Here is a 21,270-nt window from a genome sequence, read left to right on the forward strand (position 1 = left end):
GTACATATTTTTTAAGTCTCTGTATGTTCATCAGTTATACTATGTAATGACTGGATGAGTCCATACTTGCTGTGTGTTTATCTCTAAGGAAGAAAGAAAGAAATAGAGATAGCAGAACAGGGAAAAAAACAGATTACTTAGTTAGGAACCAACTTGGCCTAGAAACGTGGAAGAAAAAATAAATTATATATGCTGGGGGAAAAAAAAAATGGGTGAACTCTTAGGCAGTGATTGGAATCCTGAATGTATAAGAAAAAGATAAATACAATAGAAACTAGGCAAAGTATATGAACAGGCAATACAGAGTAAAGTAAAATGGTGAAAAATACAAAGGTATTTCAATTGTTGGGGAAATACAGATCAGAATAAAATAGCACAACATTTTGGCGTGTTGATTTTGTAAAAATTAAAATCAAAAGGACATAATCTTTGTGACTAGAGAATGTTTAGATAAATGGGCACTTTCATACACTGCTGATGGGAATATGATTTGAGTTTTTCTTTGGGAAAGTAAATTGTCAGTACCTATTAAAATTATAATTGTTCCCTGAATTCTTCTCCTTGAGCAAGGAAAACAAAAGCAAAAATGAACACATGAGACTACATCAAACTAAAAGCTTCACTACGGCAAAGGACACCATCAACAAAACAAAAAAGGCATACTACAGTATGGGAGAATATATTTGTAAATGATATATCCGATAAGGGGTTAACATTCAAAATATATAAAGAACTCACATGCCTCAACACCCAAAAAGCAAATAACCCGATTAAAAAGTGGGCGGAGAATATGAAGAGACAATTCTCCGAAGAAGAAATTCAGATGGCCAACAGACACATGAAAAGATGCTCCACATCACTAATCATCAGGGAAATGCAAATTAAAACCACAATGAGCTATCACCTCACACCAGTAAGGATGGCCAGCATCGAAAAGACTAAGAACAACAAATGCTGGCGAGGATGCAGAGAAAGGGGAACCTTCCTACACTGCTGGTGGGAATGCAAGCTAGTTCAACTATTCTGTAAAGCAATATGGAGGTTCCTCAAAAAACTAAAAATAGAAATACCATTTGACCTGGGAATCCCACTCCTTGGAATTTACCAAAGAATACAAGTTCTCAGATTCAAAAAGACATATGCACCCCTATGTTTATTGCAGCACTATTTATAATAGCCAAGATATGGAAGCAACCTAAGTGTCCATCAGTAGATGAATGGATAAAGAAGAGGTGGTACATATACACAATGGAATTCTATTCAGCCATAAAAAAGAAACAAATCCTACTATTTGCAACAACATGGATGGAGTTGGAGGATATTATGATAAATGAAATAAGCCATGCAGAGAAAGACAAGTGCCAAATGATTTCCCTCATTTGTGGAAGGAACAAAACAGCAGCAGACTCACAGACTCCAAGAAGGGACAAGTGGTTACCAATGGGGAGGGGTCTGGGAGGGTGGGCTGGGAGGGAGGGAGATGGGAATTTAGGCATATTATATTTAGTACACATGATGTGAGGAGTCATGGGAAAGCACTGCAGCACAGAGATGACAAATAGTGAATCTGTGGCATCTTACTACACTGCTGTACAGTGACTGCAATGGGGTATGGGTGGGGACTTGATAATACGGGTAAATGTAGTAACCACATTGTTTTTTCATGTGAAACCTTCATAAGAGTGTATATTAATACCTTAATAAAAAATTTTTTTAAAATAAAAAAACAGAAAGAAAGCAGATCAGTTAATTACTAAGCAAATGCAATATTAAACCAACTACCCACAAAGTCAGTCAAGAGACAGATAAACAATACAGAATATGATACATAATATATGAAGAATGGAGGAGGAAGGAGGAAAAAAAAAAAGAACCGTTACATTGTGTTTGCAATAGCATACTAAGTGAGTTAAGTTAGACAGTTAGATATTAAGGAAGTTACCCTTGAAACTTTCGTAACTATGAATCTAAAGTCTGCAAAGGCAATAAGTAAACATACCTATCGATAATCACCCTAAATATAAATGGTTTGAATGCACTGATCACGAGAGAGACAGAATCAATGAATAGACAAAAAAACAAGACCTGTCTATAAGATACTGACAAAGGACGCACTTCAACCCCAAAGACATACACAGACTAAAAGAGAAGGGATAGAAAAACATATTTCATACAACTAACAGGGAGAAAAAAGCACGAATTAAAGTACCTGTATCAGATAAAATAGACATCAAAACAAAGAAAGTAACAAGAAACAAAGAAGGACATTACATAATGATAAAGGGGCCAGTCCAACAAGAGGATAGGACCATTATAAATATCTATACAACCAACACAGGAGCACCTAAATATGTGAAACAAATACTAACAAAATTAAAGAGGAAAATAGAACACAATGCATTCATTTTAGGAGACTTCAATACTCCACTGATTCAAAAGGGCATATCAACCAGACAGAATATAAATAAGGAGACAGAGGCAATAAACAACACATTAGAACAGATAAACCTAAAAGACATCTACAGAACACTCCACCCAAAAGAAGCAGGATAAACATTCTTCTCAAGTGCACATGTAACATTTTCAAGAATACATCATATACTAGGCCACAAAAAGAGCCCCAGTAAACTCAAAATAATTAAAATAGTACCAACCAGCTTCTCAGATAACAAAGGTAAGAAACTAGAAATAAATTATGCAAAGAAAATGAAAAATCCCAAAAACACATGGAGGCTTCACAAGATGCTCCTAAATAACCAATGGATCAATGACCAAATAAAAACTGAGATCAAGCAATATATGGAGAAAAATGACAATTCAACATGGCAAAATCTGTGGGACGCAGCAAAGGCTGACCTAAGAAGGAAGTATATTGCAATATAGGCCTACCTCAGGAAGAACAACAATTCCATATGAACAGTATAAACTCCCAATTAACAAAACTAGACTAAGAAGAACAAATGAGACCCAAAGTCAGTAGGAGGGACATAATAAAGATTAGAGCATAAATAAATAAAATCAAGAAAAATAAAACAGTGGAAAGAATCAATGAAAGCAGGAGCTGGTTCTTTGAGAAAATAAACAAAATAAATAAACCCCTAGCCAGACTTTTCAAGAAAAAAAAAGAGTCTACACACATAAACAGAATCAGAAATGAGAAATGAAAAATCACTAAGGACACTACAGAAATACAAAGAATTATTATGAGGGAATACTATGAAAAATTATATGCAAAAAAATTGGATAACCTAGAAGAAATGGACAACTTTCTAGAAAAATATAACCTTCCAAGACTGACCAAAGAAGAAACAGAAATCTGAACAGATCAGTTAAGGGCAATGAAACTGAACAGGTAATCAAAAAACTGCCTAAGAACAAAATTCCTGGGCCAGATGGATTCACTGCTGATTTTTATCAAACATTTAGTGAAGACCTAATACCCATCTCCTTAAAGTTTTCCAAAAAGTAGAAGAGGAGGAAATACTTCCAAACTCTTTATATGAGGACAGCATCACTCTTATATCAAAAACAGGCAAAGACACCATGAAAAAAGAAAATTACAGACCAATATCCCTGGTGAACACAGACACAAAAATCCTGACCAAAATATTAGCAAACCGAATTTAAAAAAACATCAAAAAGATCATCCACAATGATCAAGTAGGATTTATTCCAGGGATGGAAAAATGGTACAATATTAGAAAATCCATCAACATCATCCACCCCATCAACAAAAAGGACAAAAAGAAATGATCATCTCCATAGATGTCAAAAAAGCATTTGACAAAATTCAACATACATTGACGGTAAAAACTCTCAACAAAATGGGTATAGAGGGCAAGTACCTCAACATAATAAAGGCCATATATGACAAAACCACAGCCAACATCACACTTAACAGCGAGAAGCTGAAAGGTTTGCTTTTAAGACTGGGAACAAGACAAGGATGCCCACTCTAACCACTTTTATTCAAGATAGTTCTGGAGGTCCTAGCCATGGCAATCAGACAAAACAAAGAAATAAACGGCATCCAGATTGGTAAAGATATTAAACTGTAACTGTTGCAGGTGACATGCTAGTGTACAGAAAAATCCCTAAAGAATCCACTACAAAACTACTAGATATAATATGTGAATTCAACAAAGTAGAAGGATACAAAATTAATACACAGAAATCTGTTGAATTCCTATCCACTAACAATGAACTAGCAGACAGCAAAATCAGGAAAACAAGTCCATTCACAATTGCATCAAGAAGAATAAAATAAAAAGGGATAAACCTAACCAAGGAAGTGAAAGACCTATACCCTGAGAACTAAAAGACACTCGTGAGGGAAATTAAAGACACCAATAAATGGAAATACATCCCGTGTACATGGATAGGAATACTGAATACTGTCAAAATGGTCATCAAACCTAAAGCAATCTACAGATTCAATGCAATCCCTATCAAAATATCAACAGAATTCTTCAAAGAAACTAGAGCTAAAATTCATATGGAACCACAAAAGACTCCAAATATTCAAAGGAATCCTGAGAAGGAAGAATAAAGCTGGCAGGATTACACTCCCTGACTTCAAGCTCTATTACAAAGCCACAAGTAACCAAGACAATTTGGTACTGGCACAAGAACAGACCCACAGACCAATGAAACAAACTAGAGAGTCCAGATATAAACCCTAGCATATATAGTTAATTAATATATAATAAAGGAGCCATGGACATATAATGGGGAAATGAGAGCCTCAACAACTGGTGTTGGCAAAATTGGACAGCTACATGTAAGTGAATGAAACTGGGTTACTGTCTAACTACATACACAAAAGTAAACTCAAAATGGATCAAAGACCTGAATGTAAGTCATGAAATCATAAAAATCTTAGAAGACCACATAGGAAAAATCTCCTGAATATAAACAGGAGCAACTTTTTCACAAATGCATTCCCCTCGGGCAAGGGAAACAAAAGCAAAAATGAACAAATGTGACTACATCAAGCTAAAAAGCTTCTGTACAGAAAAGGACACTACCAGCAGAACAAAAAGGCATCCTACAATATGGGAGAATACGTTTATAAATGACATATCTGACAAGGAGTTAACAATAAAATATATAAAGAACTCATATGCCTCAACAACCAAAAGGCAAATAACCTGATTAAAAAATGGGCAGAGAATATGAACAGACACTTCTCCAAGGAAGAAATTTAGATGGCCAACAGGTACATGGAGAGATGCTCCACATGGCTAATAATCAGGGAAATGCAAATTAAAACAACAATGAGATATCACCTCACACCAGTTAGGATGGTCTACATGGAAAAGACTAAAAACAACAAATGCTGGTGAGGATGTGGAGAAAGGGGAACCCTCCTACACTGGTGGTGGGAATGTAACTTAGTTTAACCATTGTGGAAAGCAATATAGAGGTTCCTTAAAGAAACAAAAATAGAAATACAGTTTGACTCGAGAATTCGGCTCCTAGGAATTTATGCAAAGAACACAAGTTCTCAAATTCAAAAAGACATATGCACCACTGTTTATTGCATCACTATGTATAATAGCCAAGATAGGGAAGCAACCTAAGTGTCCATCAGTAGATGAATGGATAAAGAAGAGGTAGTACATATACACAATGGAATACTATACAGCCATAAGAAAGAAACAAATCCTACCATTTGCAACAACATGGATGGAGCTGGAGGACATTACACTCAGTGAAATCAGCCAGGTGGAGAAAGACAAATGCCAAATGATTTCCCCCACTTGTGGAGTATAACAATGAAGCAAAACTGAAGAAACAAAATGGCAGCAGACTCAGAGACTCCAAGAAAGAACTAGTGGTTACCAAAGGGGAGGGGTGTGGGAGGGAGAGAGGGAGGGAGAAGGGTGAGAGGTATTATGTTTGGTACACATGGTATGGGGAGTCACGGGGAGAACAGTGTAGCACAGAGAAAGCACATAGTGGATCTGTGGCATCTTTACTACACTGATGGACAGTGTCTGCATTGGGGTATGGGTGGGGACTTGATAATATGGGTAAATGTTGTAACCACATTGTTTTTTCATGTGAAACCTTCATAAGAATGTATATCAATCATACCTTAATAAAAACAAACAAAAAAAGATATGTGCACCACTGTTTATTGCAGCACTATTTACAATAGCCAAGATAGGGAAACAACCTAAATGTCCATCAGTAGATGAATGGATAAAGAAGAGGTGGTATATATACACAATGGAATACTATTTATCCATATGAAAGAGACAAAAAACAAATCCTATCATTTGCAACAACAGGGATGGAGCTAGAGGGTATTATGCTCAGTGAAATAAGCCAGGCAGAGAAAGACAAGTATCAAATGATTTCCCTCATTTGTGGAGTATAACAACGAAGCAAAATTTTGGGAACAAAACAGCAGCAGACTCATGGACTCCAAGGAGGGACACACGATTACCAATGGGGAGGTGTGGAAGAGTACAGGTAGGGAGGGAGGGAGAAGGGGATCGAGGGATATTATGATTAGTATACATGGTGTGTGTGAGGTCACAGGGAAGACAGTGTAGCTCAGAGAAGACAAATAGGGACTCTGTGGCATCTTCCTACACTGATGAACAGTGACTGCAACATGGTATGGGGGGGACTCGATAATATGGGGGACTGTAGATACATTGTTTTTCATGTGAAACCTTTAAGAGTGTATATCAATAATACCTTAACAAAAAAATTATAGAGAAAAAAATGCATGTTTCATTTTACTCTGGGCATCTCTTCATTTGTTGCTTTGGATCCTTTCATTCCCTCTTATTTATAAATAGTACTAGTAAAACTCTCATTTTTATATATACTTTTTTCTGCTAAAGAACTAAAAGGAGATTATTTTAAAGACCAGAGTAATCTCAGAATAATAAAGATTTAAATATAACTGAGATTCAGACTAAGCTTAACTATTCCTCCTCACTTTTCCAAAAATACAAGTCAGTAAGAAAGAGAACATTAGATTTCCCAATATTCAATCCTACTTACTTAAAGGATTAGTCCCCTGTCCTTAGTTGTCCCATTCTATATTTGCACATTTTTTTATTTTACAAGGCAGAAAAAAAATCTTCTAAAACAGAGTTGTTTTTATTTTAACTAACTCTTATTATAAAACTGGGGCTTGGTTAAAACATGACTTTTGACAAAGTTGAAGTTTTTGGCCAAGTCCCCAGTTTGATGAGGATTACAAATTTGGAAGCGTATTCCCACCTCTAGGACTTTACTGGCCAAAATTCTATACTCCTTTCACTGAAATTTCCCAAATCCTACAAATCTGTTCCACACCTGCTTGGCTATTGAATGTCTATAGTAAATACCTGCTAATTGTTGTCTCTGTCTAACACAGAAAGAAGTACAGCTTAAGTTTCAAGGTTTTAAATTCTGACAAAAGCAATCCTTGCCTTGCGTTTTGAAAATTCTATAAAGTCAGTTTACTTTAAATGAGGATTCTGTTTCTTTTTTTTCTTTTATTAAAGTATCATTGATACATAATCTTATGAAGGTTTTACCTCAACAACATTGTGGTTTCAACATTTACTCACATTATTATCAAGTCCACACCATCCCCAATGCAGTCAGTGTCCATCAGTGTAGTAAGATGCTATAGAGTCATTACTTGTCGTCTCTGTGCTCTACTGCCTTCCCCATGACATACCTATATGGTGACTGAGAATTACAATGTCCCCCTTCTCCCTCCCTCCCCACCCAACCTCCCCAAACCCTTCCCTTTGGTAACCACTAGTCCCTTCTTGGGGTCTGTGACTCTCCTATTTTGTTCTTTCAGTTTTACTTTGTTGTTATACTGCACAAATGAGTGCAATCATTTAGTACTTGTCTTTCTCTGCCTGGCTTACTACACTGAGCATAATACCCTCTAGCTCAATCCATGTTGTTGCAACTGGTAGGATTTCTTTTCTTTTCATGGCTGAATGACATCTTCCTTATCCATTCACCTACTGATGGACACTCAGGTTGCTTCCATGTCTTGGCTATTGTAAATAGGGATGTGATAAACATAGGGGTGCACAGGTGTTTGAATCAGGGATCTTGTTTTCTCAAGGGCAGGTTCCTAGGAGTGGAAGACCTTGGTAAAATGGTATTTCTATTTTTAGTTTTTTGAGGAACCTCCATATTACTTTCCACAATGGTTGAACCAATTTACATTCCCACCAACAGTGTAAGAGGGGTCCCCTTTCCCTGCATCCTCACCAGCATTTGTTGTTCCTTGTCTTTTGGATGATAACAATCCTAACTGGAGTGAGGTGACATCTCACTGTGGTTTTGATTTGCATTTCCCTGATTATTAGCAATGTGGAGCATCTTTTCATGTGCCTGTTGGCCATCTGAATTTCTTCTTTAGAGAAGTGTCTGTTCAGCTTCTCTGCCCATTTTTTAATGGGCTTATTTGCTTTTTGTTTGAGATGCATGAGCTCTTTATATAATTTGGATGTCAACCCCTTATCGGATACATCATTTATGAATATATTCTCCCAAACAGTAGGATGTCTTTTTGTTCTGCTGATGGTGTCCATTACTGTAGAGAAACTTTTCAGTTTGATATAGTCCCACTTGTTCATTTTTGTTTTTGTTTCCCTTGCCCAGGGAGATACGTTCATGAAGAAGTTGCTTATGTTTATGTCCAAGAGATTTATGCCTATATTTTTTTCTAAGAGTTTTATGGTTTCATGACTTACATTCAGGTCTTTGATCCATTTTGAGTTTACTTTTGTGTATGGAGTTAGACAGTAAGCCAGTTTTATTCTCTTACATATAGCTGTCCAATTTTACCAACACCAGTTGTTGAGGAGGCTGTCTTTTCCCCATTGTACATTCATGGATTCTTTATCATATACTAATTGACCATATATGCTTGGGTTTAAATCTGGACTCTCTATTCTGTTCCATTGATTTATGGGTTTGTTCTTGGGCCAGTACCAAATTGTTTTGGTTACTTGTGGCTTTGTAGTAGACCTTGAAGTTAAGGAGCATAATCCTCTAGCTTTATTCTTCTTTCTCAGATTATACTTTGGTTATTTGGTGTCTTTTGTGGTTCTATATGAATTTAGAACTATTTGTTCTTGTTCACTGAAGAATGCTATGGGTATTTTAATAGGGATTGCATTAAATCTGTAGATTGCTTTAGGCAGGATGGCCATTTTGACAATATTAATTCTTCCCATCCATGACCACAGAATGTGTTTCCATTTATTTGTGTCCTTAATTTCTCTCATGAGTGTCTTGTAATTTTCAGAGCATAGATCTTTAACCACCTTGGTTAGGTTTATTACTAGGTATTTTATTCTTTTTGATGCCATTGTAAATAGAGTTCTTTTCCTGATTTCTCTTTCTGCTAATTCATTGTTACTATATAGGAAAGTAACAGATTTCTATGCATTAATTTTGTATCCTTCAACTTTGCTGAATTCAGTTATTACTTCTAACAGTTTTTTGAGGGGAGTCCTTAGAGTTTTCTATGTATAATACCATGTCACATGCAAACAGTGACATTTTAACTTCTTCCTTACCAATCTGGATGCCTTTTATTTTTTTGTGTTGTCTGATTGCCCTGGATAGGACCTCCAGCACCATGTTGAATAAAAGTTGGGAGAGACGGCATCCTTGTCTTGTTCCTGATCTTAGAGGATAAGCTTTTAGCTTTTTGCTGTTTAGTATAATGCTGGTTGTCGATTTGTCATGTATGGCCTTTATTATGTTGAGGTACTTAACCTTTATAACCATTTTCTTGAGAGTTTTTATTATGAATGCATGTTGAATTTTGTCAAATGCTTTTCTCTGCATCTATTCAGATGATCATGTGATTTTTGTCCTTTTGGTTGATGTGGTGTATGATGTTGATGGATTTCCGTATATTGTACCATCCTTACATCCCTGGAATAAATCCTATTTGGTCATGATTGATTATCTTTTTGATATATTTTTGAATTGGGTTTGCTATTATTTTGTTGAGTATTTTTGCATCTATGTTCATCATGGATATTGGTCTGCAATTCTCTTTTGTGTGGTGTCTTTGTCTGGTTTTGGTATTAGAGTGACGCTGGCCTCATACAATGAGTTTGGGAATATTCCCTCCTCTTCAACTTTGTGGAATACTTGATGGAGGATGGTATTAGCAGTTCTTTAAGTGTTTGATAAAATTCAGACATGAAGCAATCTGAGCCAAGGGTTTTGTTCTTAGATACTTTTTATCTATGAGTTTCTTATCTTAAGGTGAACAAACCAGTTTTATAAGTCTTCAACACTGTATTCAATTAAAAATTTGAGGTTTTCTACTAGTAAAATCTAAATTCATGGTACACTTTCTGACAAAGATGAACTACAATTTTAAGTAAACCAACTAAATCATGAATAAAGCAATGCCGTTGGTGTTCTTCATCTTATTTTAGCTATGGTGGCTATATAAGTCTACATAATGTTTTTATAAATGACCTCCCAAGAAAGGAGACAATTATAATGTACAGAAGATAATAAATGCATCTTATATAAACTTTGGAAGATATCATTTCAATATTCCAAGCATTCAAAGTCCCAAATCCTGACTCCATAAAACCCTTAGGAGGGTATTTAAAGTGAGCTGTGCATTATTAAAATAACACTTCTAAGCACAAACTACAATAATGTGTTTTTATGTATACATATATAATACATAATCTTATGTAATACATAATCTGATTTTGAGTTCAAGTCTTAATACTTTCCAGTCTTTATAAACCTGTTACAAATAATCTTGAGGAAGAATTCTAAAACTGTATTTATAAATAATGAAGCACTAGTGCTTTCTCAGCATGACCACACTCTTCTTAAGTTCAAGCCTTGGTTCAAAACTCTAATGATTTCTTCTCTGAATTACAATTACCTCTTAACTTCTTGCCTTCAATTTCAACCCCTTGTAATCCAACAACCATAATGCCATTAAAGTGACTTTTAAAAACCAAACTTAATTATAACATTCTCATGCAGAAAATGTTTTTGTAGAGCCTCATATCATCCATAACAAAAAATCAGTCATTAGCAATACAGGCATGGCATTTCATGTTCTAGTCCCTATTTGATTCTGCAGACTCAACTCACCTGTGCTTACCTGCTTACTGCCTATCTCCATCCCTAAACTGAAAAAACACTTCCCTCCTCGATGATTTTTAATTCTCAAAATACTATTTCTCATCATCAACCACCACCCATTTTTCCCCTCCCCTCTCAACATATCTGATGGCTATAAATGTCTCCTCATTTCTCCAGCTTTTTACCCTAGTCACTCTAACCTCTCTTATCTAATAACTATTTGGTCTTCAATATGTTTGAGATACAGTTACAACTTTATTTGGGAGTAGGGAAATAGTGGTAGGCAGAAGAATGGAAGAAAAGACTTGTACTTTCATTTGGACTTTTCCACAAGATTGAGATTTTTACCCCATTTTATGATTTTTAAATATAGTTTTAAAAACCTGAACACTTCACCACTCCTAAGATGTTTTCAAAGGCCCGGAATAGAAGTAAGCTTCAACTCCTTATCATGCCTGGGAATAATAAAGAAATTTTATAGAAATAAAGTGACTCATGATGCTGGGCTCTTAGTTTCAAGAGAGGGCTAGCCAAATCAGAAAGATCCATTCCCCCAACTTAGTAGGAGATAAGCGGAGCTGAAGCTCAGCCCCATCACATGGTCAATGATGTAAGAAGAGCCAATAAAACTCTGGACACCCTAAACTAAAAGAGCTTCCTTATTTGAACAAAATGATGTTCAAAGACTAAAACATCTGGACTCCATGGGGAGAGAGCATGGAAGCCCTCAGCTGAGATCATTCCAGGCCCAGTCCTACATACATCCTTTAATAATAATAATAATAATAATAATAATATAATAATAATAATAATAATAATAATAATAATAATAATAATAACAACAATACCACCAAACCATAAGTTCTTTCAGTGAGTTTTGCGGGTCATTCTAGTAAACTGTTGAACCTGAACGACAGTCATGAGAATTCCCAAACTTATAGCCAGTTGGTCAGAAGTATGGGTGGTTCCCAAGATTTGTAACTGGTATCTGAATTAACAGCAGACTTGTTGGAGGGCTTTGCCCTTTATTTGTGGGATCTGGTGGTAACTCCAGGTACTTAGCGTCAAAACTGAAGTGAATTGCAGGATACCCAGTTGCTAGTAGTTCACCAAAGCAGGCTTCTCTATTTCTAGAAGCCAAGTCTAGTATTAGCAAGAAAGACTACTGTGATCAATTAGCAAAGTCTGCCATGAGAGAAGGGTTATGCAGAAGTATCATGTATGTCACATAACTGCCATCCTTGTAATATGTTGTCAGTGAAGTCTTAGTGCCAAAAATTAACAAACTCACCCAAGGGTAAGAAACTAAGTGTTTTTACATACCTGGTAGGCAGCTTTTCAAAGTCAATATCTAAAAACTGTTCATAGCTAGAAACAAAATTATCCAACCATAGCTTCAGGTAATCTGGATCTTTCTGAAATGAGAAAAATATTATAATACTAAGTACACCTGTCAAAAAAAAAAAAGGCTTCCACTCCTATTAAGCAGATATGAAGTGATGAATCAAAGACGTAATAATATGAAATCTCTAAGTGATTTTCATGAAGACATATGTGCTGTTTTAAAATCTGTATTAAGTATCACAACCCTCAGATGACTTCCCACGCCACACAAAGAGCTAGTCTTAACAATGAAATGTCCTATAAGATTCTAAACAATTTGCCCTCCCCTATCATCTGTGATCATATCCACTATTACTCTGTACTATACTGACTTCCTGTTACTGGGACATACAAGACATGCTCCCAACTTAAGGCCTTTTCAATGGCTGTTTTCTCTATCCAGATCACTCCTCCCCCAGGTAGCTAAAATGGCTAACTCCCTCACCTTCTTCAGGACATTCTTTCAATGACATATTCTCAATGAAGCCTTTCACCATCCTTTCTTAGAATTGAAAATATTTCTATTACCTTACCCTATTCTGCTTACCCACCCCATGGTGTTTTCTCACCTTCCAACATACTCTATAATTTACCTATTTATTAATTTATTTTCTGTCATTTCCTCCATAATATAGGCTTCACAAACACAGGGCCTATCCAAGGGCCTATCATGAGTGACTACTTTCTGTTTACTAATGGATACCAAGTACCTCAAACTGTGCCTGGCACTGACCAGGCTTTCCAGAAATTAGTTTAATAAATCAATGAGGAAGGAAAAAAGAAAAAGATGGTGGTGTAAGATATGAGGCAGAACTCTCCTCCTAAAAACCACAGATAATACAAAAATACAGCAAATACAATTATTCCTAAAGGAGTGACCAGTAATATGATTGCACCAGCCAGTATACATCTGGGAAAAGAGAGCATCTCATGGAAAAGGGTAAAGTAATAAAGCTGCAACCCACTGGGACCCGAGAAGTCCCCCAACCTGAGCTCACCAGTGGGAGGAAGAGAATCAGAGCAGGTAGAGAGTAGAAGCCCAGGACTGCTAATATCCAGTCATAGAAATCTACTCCGGGAGCACAAACGCACATTGCATAGTGCTCTGGAGATTAGAGGGATTGAAAACCAAAGTCAGAAAATGAGACTGTGAACACATTCCCACAACCAGCTGCCCTGGGACAAAAGAAAGGCAGGCACTTTGAAAGGCTCCTCAACAGTGAGAGGGCTGCTAAAGGGGCAAGGATTAAGGAGAAGGAACAGTTAGACAAAATCGTCCCAGCACACTCAGTCCAACAGGCTGTGAAATTTCAGGAGCTTCAGGCACTCCATCCCCATACCTAGCAATGCAGCCCTGAGGCTCCCCACCACAATAGGCAGCCTGATGCTTCTTCCTCCCCGCTACCAACAACACCTGCATGCAAACCCCCAGCCAGAGGATAGCTCCGCCTACAGCAACTACACAGCCTAAGGCAGAGGCTGCTCACTGAACTTGGCTCACTGGTACTGACAGCAGAGGCAGGCACTGCAACCAGGAAGCAGAAAAGCACTTTGTCCTCCCGGAAGGCACCGGCACTGCTCACATGCAAACCCCACCATCGCTCCAGGCCAGCCCGAAGGCAGTCCTGCCTACAGCACCTCAGGGCCTTAAGGGAGAGACTGTTCCCTGCGTGCGGCTCACTGATCCTGTCAGTGGAGGAAGGCACTGTGGCTGGGAAGCAGGAAAGGGATTTGTCCTCCTGCCAGACATTGGCGCCACTCACATGTGACCCCCACCACCACTCCTGGCCATCCTGAGGGCAGACTCACTCACAGCAGCTTAGGGGATTAACTCACAGTCTGCTCCATGCCCATGCCTCTCTGGCCCTGACAGCAGAGGCAGGCACGGTGGCCAGAAAGCAGGAAAAAGGACACTCTTTAGGGTAGGCATCGGCACAGCTTGCCTGCAACTACTGCAATCACTGCAGGTACTGGGCAGCTCCAAAGACCACAGCTTTTGACCACTAAAGAGTGCTCCCTACACAACCTAATATTTCTCACTTTCCAATAAGTTGATGAAAAGGCAGAAGAACCTTCTTCAATCCAAGATTCCTCAAACACCAGAAAGAGGGCTCAGTGAGACTAAAAACACCAATCTTCCTGAAAAAAGATTTCAAAATAAATGTCATAAGCATTCTAATGGAGCAACAGAAAAATATTCAAAAGCTAACAGATGAATTAAGGAGGGAGACAGACACTTTAAAAAATAGAGTAGCTGAAATGAAACATAAAATGGAGTGATTTAAAAGCAGATTAGATAAGGTAGAGGAGACGGTAAACAGAACGGAAATTTACACAATAGGAGAACAAAAAGGCATCCTATAAAATGGGAGAATATGTTTGTAAATGACATATCCGACAAGAGGATAACATCCAAAATACATAAAGAACTCATATGCCTCAACACCCAAAAAGCAAATAACCTGATTGAAAAATGGGCAGAGGATATGAACAGACACTTATCCAAAGAAGAAGTTTGGATGGCCAACAAGCACATGAAAACATGCTCCACATCGCTAATTATCAGGGAAATGCAAATTAAAATCACAATGAGGTATCACCTCACACCAGTTAGGATGGCCAACATAGAAAAGAATAGGAACAACAAATGCTGGCAAGCATGCGGAAAAAGGGGAACCCTCTTACACTGGTGGTGGAAATGTAAATTAGTTTAACCATAGTCAAAAGCAGTATGGACGTTCCTCAAAAAACTAAAAATACAAATACCATTTGACCCAGAAACCCCACTCCAAGGAATTTACCCTAAGAACGTAGGATCCCAGTTTGAAAAAGACATATGCACCCCTATGTTTATATCAGCACTATCTAAAACAGCCAAGATATGGAAGCAACCTAAGTGTCCCATCAGTAGATGACTGGATAAAAAAGATGTGGTACATATACACAATGGAATATTATTTAGCCATAAGAAGATGACAAATCCTACCATTAGCAACAACATGGATGGAGCTAGAGGGTATTATGCCCAGTGAAATAAGCCAGGAGGAGAAAGACAAGTACCAAATGATTTCACTCATCTGTGGAGCATAAGAACAAAGCAAAAATTGAAGGATCAAAACAGCAGCAGAATCACAGAACGCAAGAATGGACTAACAGTCACCAAAGAAAAAGGGACTGCGGGTGGGTGGGTGGGAAGAGAGGGAGAAGGGGAATAAGGGATATTACGATTAGCACACATAACATAGCAGGGGCACAGGGAAGACAGTATAGCACAGAGAAGACAAGTAGTGACTCTATAGCATCTTACTATGCTGATGGATAGTGACTGTATTGGGGTATGTGGTAGGGACTTGATAATGGGGGGAATCTAGTAACTACAAGATTAGTAGTTGCCCATGGGATTTTACATTAATGATACCAAAAAAAAGAAATTAGAGAACAGGAATACAAAGAAGCTGATGCAGAGAGGGAGAAAAAATAATCTCTAGGAATGAAAGATTATTAAGAGAACTGTGACCAATCCAAATAAAAACAATATGCACATTATAGGGGTACCAGAAGGAGAAGAGAGAAAAAAAGAGATAGAAAGCACCTTTGAAGAAATAACTGCTGGAAACTTCCCCTATCAGGAGAAGTAAATAGTCTCTCAGGCCATAGAAATAACACAAGGGACCCAAGAAAGATAACACCAAATATATAATAAATAAAATGCCAAAGATCAAGGATAAGGACTGAGTATTAAAAGCAGCCAGAGAGAGAAAAAAGATCTCACATAAAGGACAGCCCATCAGGCTATCATGAGACTTCTCAGCAGAAACATTACAGGTCAGAAGGGAATGGCATGATTGATATACTCAATGCAATGAAACAGAATGACCTTGAACCAAGAACAATCTATCCAGGAAGATTATCTTTTAAATTTGAAGCAGGGACTAAAAAATTTCTAGATAATCAAAACTTTAGGGAATTTACCTTCCACAAACTGTCTCTATAGTATATTTTGGAGGGACTGCTGTAGATGAAAGTGCTCCTAAGGCTAAATAGCTGTCACCAGAGAAAATAAAACAACCGTAAAGGAAGTAGACCAATTAATTACTAAGCAAATGAAAAATTAAATCAACTACTCACAAAGTCAATCAAAGAATACATAAAGAGTACAGACTATGACACCTAATATATAAGTAGAGGAGGAAGAAAAAGACTAGAGGAGGAATAAAAAGAAAAAGAATACAATTTAGATTGTCTTTGAAATAGCATACTAACTGAGTTAAGTTAGACTGTTGGTAGTAAAGAAGTTACCCTTGAACCTTTGGTAACCAAGAATCTAAAGACTGCAATGGCAATAAGTACATATCAGTCAATAATCAACCTAAATGTAAGAGGGACTGAATGCACCAATCAAGAGACACTGAGCTAGAGAATGGACAGAAAAGCAAGACCCATGTATATGCTACCTATAACAAACTCACTTCAAACACAAAGACATACACAGGCTAAAAATGAAGGGATGGAAAAAGATACTTCATGCAACTAATAGGGAGAAAAAAGGAGTTGCACTACTTATACCAGACAAAATAGACTTCAAAGAAAGTAATGAGACAAAAAAGGACATTACATAATGACAAAGGGGTCAGTCGAAGAAGAGGATATAACCATTATAAATATCTATGCACCCAACATAGGAGCACCTACATATGTTAAACAAATACTAACAGAATTGGAAGGGGTAAATAGAATGCAATGCATTCATTTTAGGGGACTTCAACACTCCACTCACTCCAAAGGGGAGATAAATCAGACAGAAAATAAGTAAGGAGATAACGGCACTGAAGAACACATTAACAGATGGACCTAACAGACATCTACAGAACAGTCCACAAAAAAACAGCAGAATACGCATTCTTCTCAAGTGCACATGGAACACTATCCAGAATAGATCACATACTAGGTGACAAAAAGAGGCTTAGCAAATTCAAAAAGATTGAACCTGTAACAACAAACTTCCCAGATCACAAAGTTATGACAACAGAAACAAAATGTACAAAGAAAAAAAGGCTCACAAACACATGGAGGTTTAACAACATGCACCTAAATAATCAATGAAAGAATGATCAAATAAAAACAGAGACCAAGCAATATACGGAGACAAATGAAAACAACAGCTCAACTCCCAACTTCAGTGGGATGCAGCGAAGGCAGTACTAAGAGGAAAGTATATAGCAATTCAGGCCTATTTAAAAAAGGAAGAACAATCCCAAATGAACTGTTTAAATTCAGTTATTAAAACTGGAAAAAGAAGAACAAATGACGCACAAAGTCAGTAGAAGGAGGGACATAATAAAGATTAGAGCAGAAATAAATAAAATCAAGAAAAATAAAAAATGGAAAGAATCAAGGAAAGCAGAAGCTGGCACTTTGAGAAAATAAACAATATAGATAAACCCCTAGCCAGACTTACAAAGAAAAAAAAGAGAGTCTACACACAAAAACATAATCAGAAATGACAAAGGAAAAATCACTACAGACACCACCAAAATACAAACAATTATTAGAGAATACTAGGAAAAATTATATGCTAACAAATTGGATAACCTAAAAGAAATGGACAACTTTCTAGAAAAATACAACCTCCCAAGACTGACCAAGGAAGAAACAAAAAATGTGAACAGACCAATAAATAACAATGAAATTGAATCAGAAATCAAAAACTATCTAAGAACAAAATTCCTGGACCAGATAGCTTCACTGCTGAATTTGATCAAACATTTAGAGAAGACCAAACACCCATTCTCCTTAAAGGTTTCCAAAAAGTAGAAGAGTAGGGAATATTTCCAAACTCAATCTATGAGGCCAGCATCACTCTAATATCAAAACCAGGCAAAGACACCACAAAAAAAGAAAATTATAGACCAATATCCCTAATGAATATAGATGCAAAAATACTTAACAATGTGGAGAGGTGGAGCCAAGATGATGGAGTAAGTAGGACAGTGGGAATCTCCTCCCAAAAACATATATATTTTTGAAAATACAACAAATACAACTATCCCTAAAAGAGAGACCAGAAGACACAGGACAACAGCCAGACTACATCCACACCTGTGAAAACCCAGTGCCTGGTGAAAGGGGTAAGATACAAGCCACAGCCCAGCAGGACCCAAGGCTCCTCACCCCAGCTCCCGGCAGGAGGAGAGGAGTCGGAGCGGGGAGGGAGAGGGAGCCCAGGACTGCTAACACCCAGCCTCAGCCATCCGCACCAGAGCACAGACACAGTGTTTGCGTGGGGTCCTGGATACTAGGGAAACAGGACAGTAAGACCTTTGAGTGGGTCCCGAAGCCGGCGCCCTGTGACAAAGAAAAGTGAGTGCTTTTTGAAAGTCTTAAAGTGACAGGGACCCCCTAGCTGGACGGAAGCATCCCAGGTCACAGTCCAGCAGCTGGAAATTTCAGGGAACTTCAGGCACACTAACCCCCTGAGTAACAGCTCTGAGAGCTCTCATGGAGGTAAACAGCCAAACAGCCCCCCCTACATTACCCCTCTGGGGACCGCCATAGCAGAGCACCAGCCTGAGGCAGGCCACGCCCACAGCAAAGGGGGCTTCCTCAATACCGGCCTGGCAAGATACAGAGACCCACTCTTCACGCAATTACCCAACACAAGCCACTAGGGGTCGCAATTGTCCCAGTAAAGAAAGGCCAGGAGCAAGTGGAAAGTCTTGGCTCTGCCAGCTGACAGACGAGTCAATAGCTAATCACTGCACCTACCAACATGAAAAGGACAAAAAATTTGATCCAGACAAGACTAACCCAGACAGCTTCAACATCTTCTACATCTTCCCTGAGAAGGAACGTGGGGAGATATATTTAACCAGTATTCCTGAAAAAGAATTCAAAACAGAAGTCATAACCATGCTGATGGACTTGCAGAGAAATATACAAGAACTAAGGAGGGAGAATAAAGAAATAAAACAAGCTGTGGAAGGACGTCAAAACAGAATGGATGAGATGCAAGAGACAATTAATGAACTAGAAAACAGAGAACAGGAACGCAGAGAAGCTGATGCAGAGAGAGAGATAAAAGGATCTCCAGGAATGAAAGAATTTTAAGAGAACTGTGTGACCAATCTCAATGGAACAATATCCGCATTATAGGGGTACCAGAAGAAGAAGAGAGAGAAAAAAGGATGGAAAGTGTCTTTGAAGAAATAATTGCTGAAAATTTCCCAAAACTAGGGGGGGGAAATGGCCTCTCAGACCACAGAGTTACACAGAACTCCCATGACAAGTGATCCAAGGAGTGCAACACCAAGACACATAATAATTAAAATGGCAAAGATCAAAGACAATGACAAAGTATTAAAGGCAGCCAGAGAGAAAAAAAAGGTCACCTACAAAGGAACACCCATCAGGCTATCATCAGACTTCTCAACAGAAACCCTACAGGCCAGAAGAGAATGGTGCGATATACTTAATGCAATGAAACAGAAGGGCCTCGAACCAAGAATACTGTATCCAGCATGATTATCATTTAAATATGAACGAGGGATTAAAAAATTCCCAGACAAGCAAAAATTGAGGGAATTTGCCTCCCACAAAACACCTCTACAGGGCATTTTACAGGGACTGCTCTAAATGGGAGCACTCCTAAAAAGAGCAGAGAACAAAACAACCAACATATGAAGAAGAGAGGAGGAGGAATAAGAAGGGAGAAAATTAAGAATCATCAGACTGTGTTTATAATAGCTTAATAAGCGAGTTAAGTTAGACAGTAAGATAGTAAAGAAGCTAACATTGAACCTTTGGTAATCACAAACTTAAAGCCTGCAATGGCAATAAGTACATACCTTTCAATAATCACCCTAAATGTAAATGGACTGAATGCATCAATCAAAAGACACAGAGAAATAGAATGGACAAAAAGGCAAGACCCATCCATATGCTGCTTACAAGAGACTCAACTCAAACCCAAAGACATGCACAGACTTAAAGTCAAGGGGTGGAAAAAGATATTTCATGCAAACAACAGAGAGAAAAAAGCAGGTGTTGCAATACTAGTATCAGACAAAATAGACTTCAAAATAAAGAAAGTAACAAAAGACAAAGAAGGAAATTACATAATGATAAAGGGCTCAGTCCAACAAGAGGATATAATCATAATAAATATATATGCACCCAATACAGGAGGACCAACATATGTGAAACAAATACTAACAGAACTAAAGGAGGAAATAGAATGCAATGCATTCATTTTGAGAGACTTCAACACACCACTCACTCGAAAGGACAGATCCACCAGACAGAAAATAAGTAAGGACACAGAGACACTGAAAAACACACTAGAACAGATGGACCTAATAGACATCTACAGAACTCTACATCTAAAAAAACAGGATACACATTCTTCTCAAGCGCACATGGAACATTCTCCAGAATAGACCACATACTAGGCCACAAAAAGAGCCTCAGTAAATTCCAAAAGATGGAAATCCTATGAACTAACTTTTCAGACCACAAAGGAATAAAACTAGAAGTAAATTGTACAAAGAAAGCAAAAAGGCTCACAAACACATGGAGGCTTAACAACACGCTCCTAATTAATCAATGGATCCATGACCAAATCAAAATGGAGATCCAGCAATATATGGAAACAAACGACAACAACACAAAGCCCAACTACTGTGGGATACAGCAAAAGCAGTCTTAAGAGGAAAGTATATAGCAATCTAGGCATATTTAAAGAAGGAAGAACAATCCCAAATGAATAGTTTAAGG

At 37.7% G+C, this 21,270-nt stretch overlaps 1 protein-coding gene across 2 annotated transcripts in view; it reads right to left on the minus strand.

Moving 5' to 3' along the window:
- NBEAL1 (neurobeachin like 1) overlaps nucleotides 1–21,270 on the minus strand; it is a 241,124-nt gene that overhangs the window by 197,499 nt on the left and 22,355 nt on the right. For both annotated transcript variants that reach the window (XM_073218321.1, XM_073218319.1), the window contains exon 2: nucleotides 12,439–12,530. In XM_073218321.1, coding sequence (XP_073074422.1) covers nucleotides 12,439–12,530 — 92 coding nt within the window. The remainder of the gene's footprint in view (nucleotides 1–12,438; nucleotides 12,531–21,270) is intronic.

Source organism: Manis javanica, chromosome 12, assembly GCF_040802235.1.
Source record: "Manis javanica isolate MJ-LG chromosome 12, MJ_LKY, whole genome shotgun sequence".
In the NCBI taxonomy this organism is placed as follows: Eukaryota; Metazoa; Chordata; class Mammalia; order Pholidota; family Manidae; genus Manis; species Manis javanica.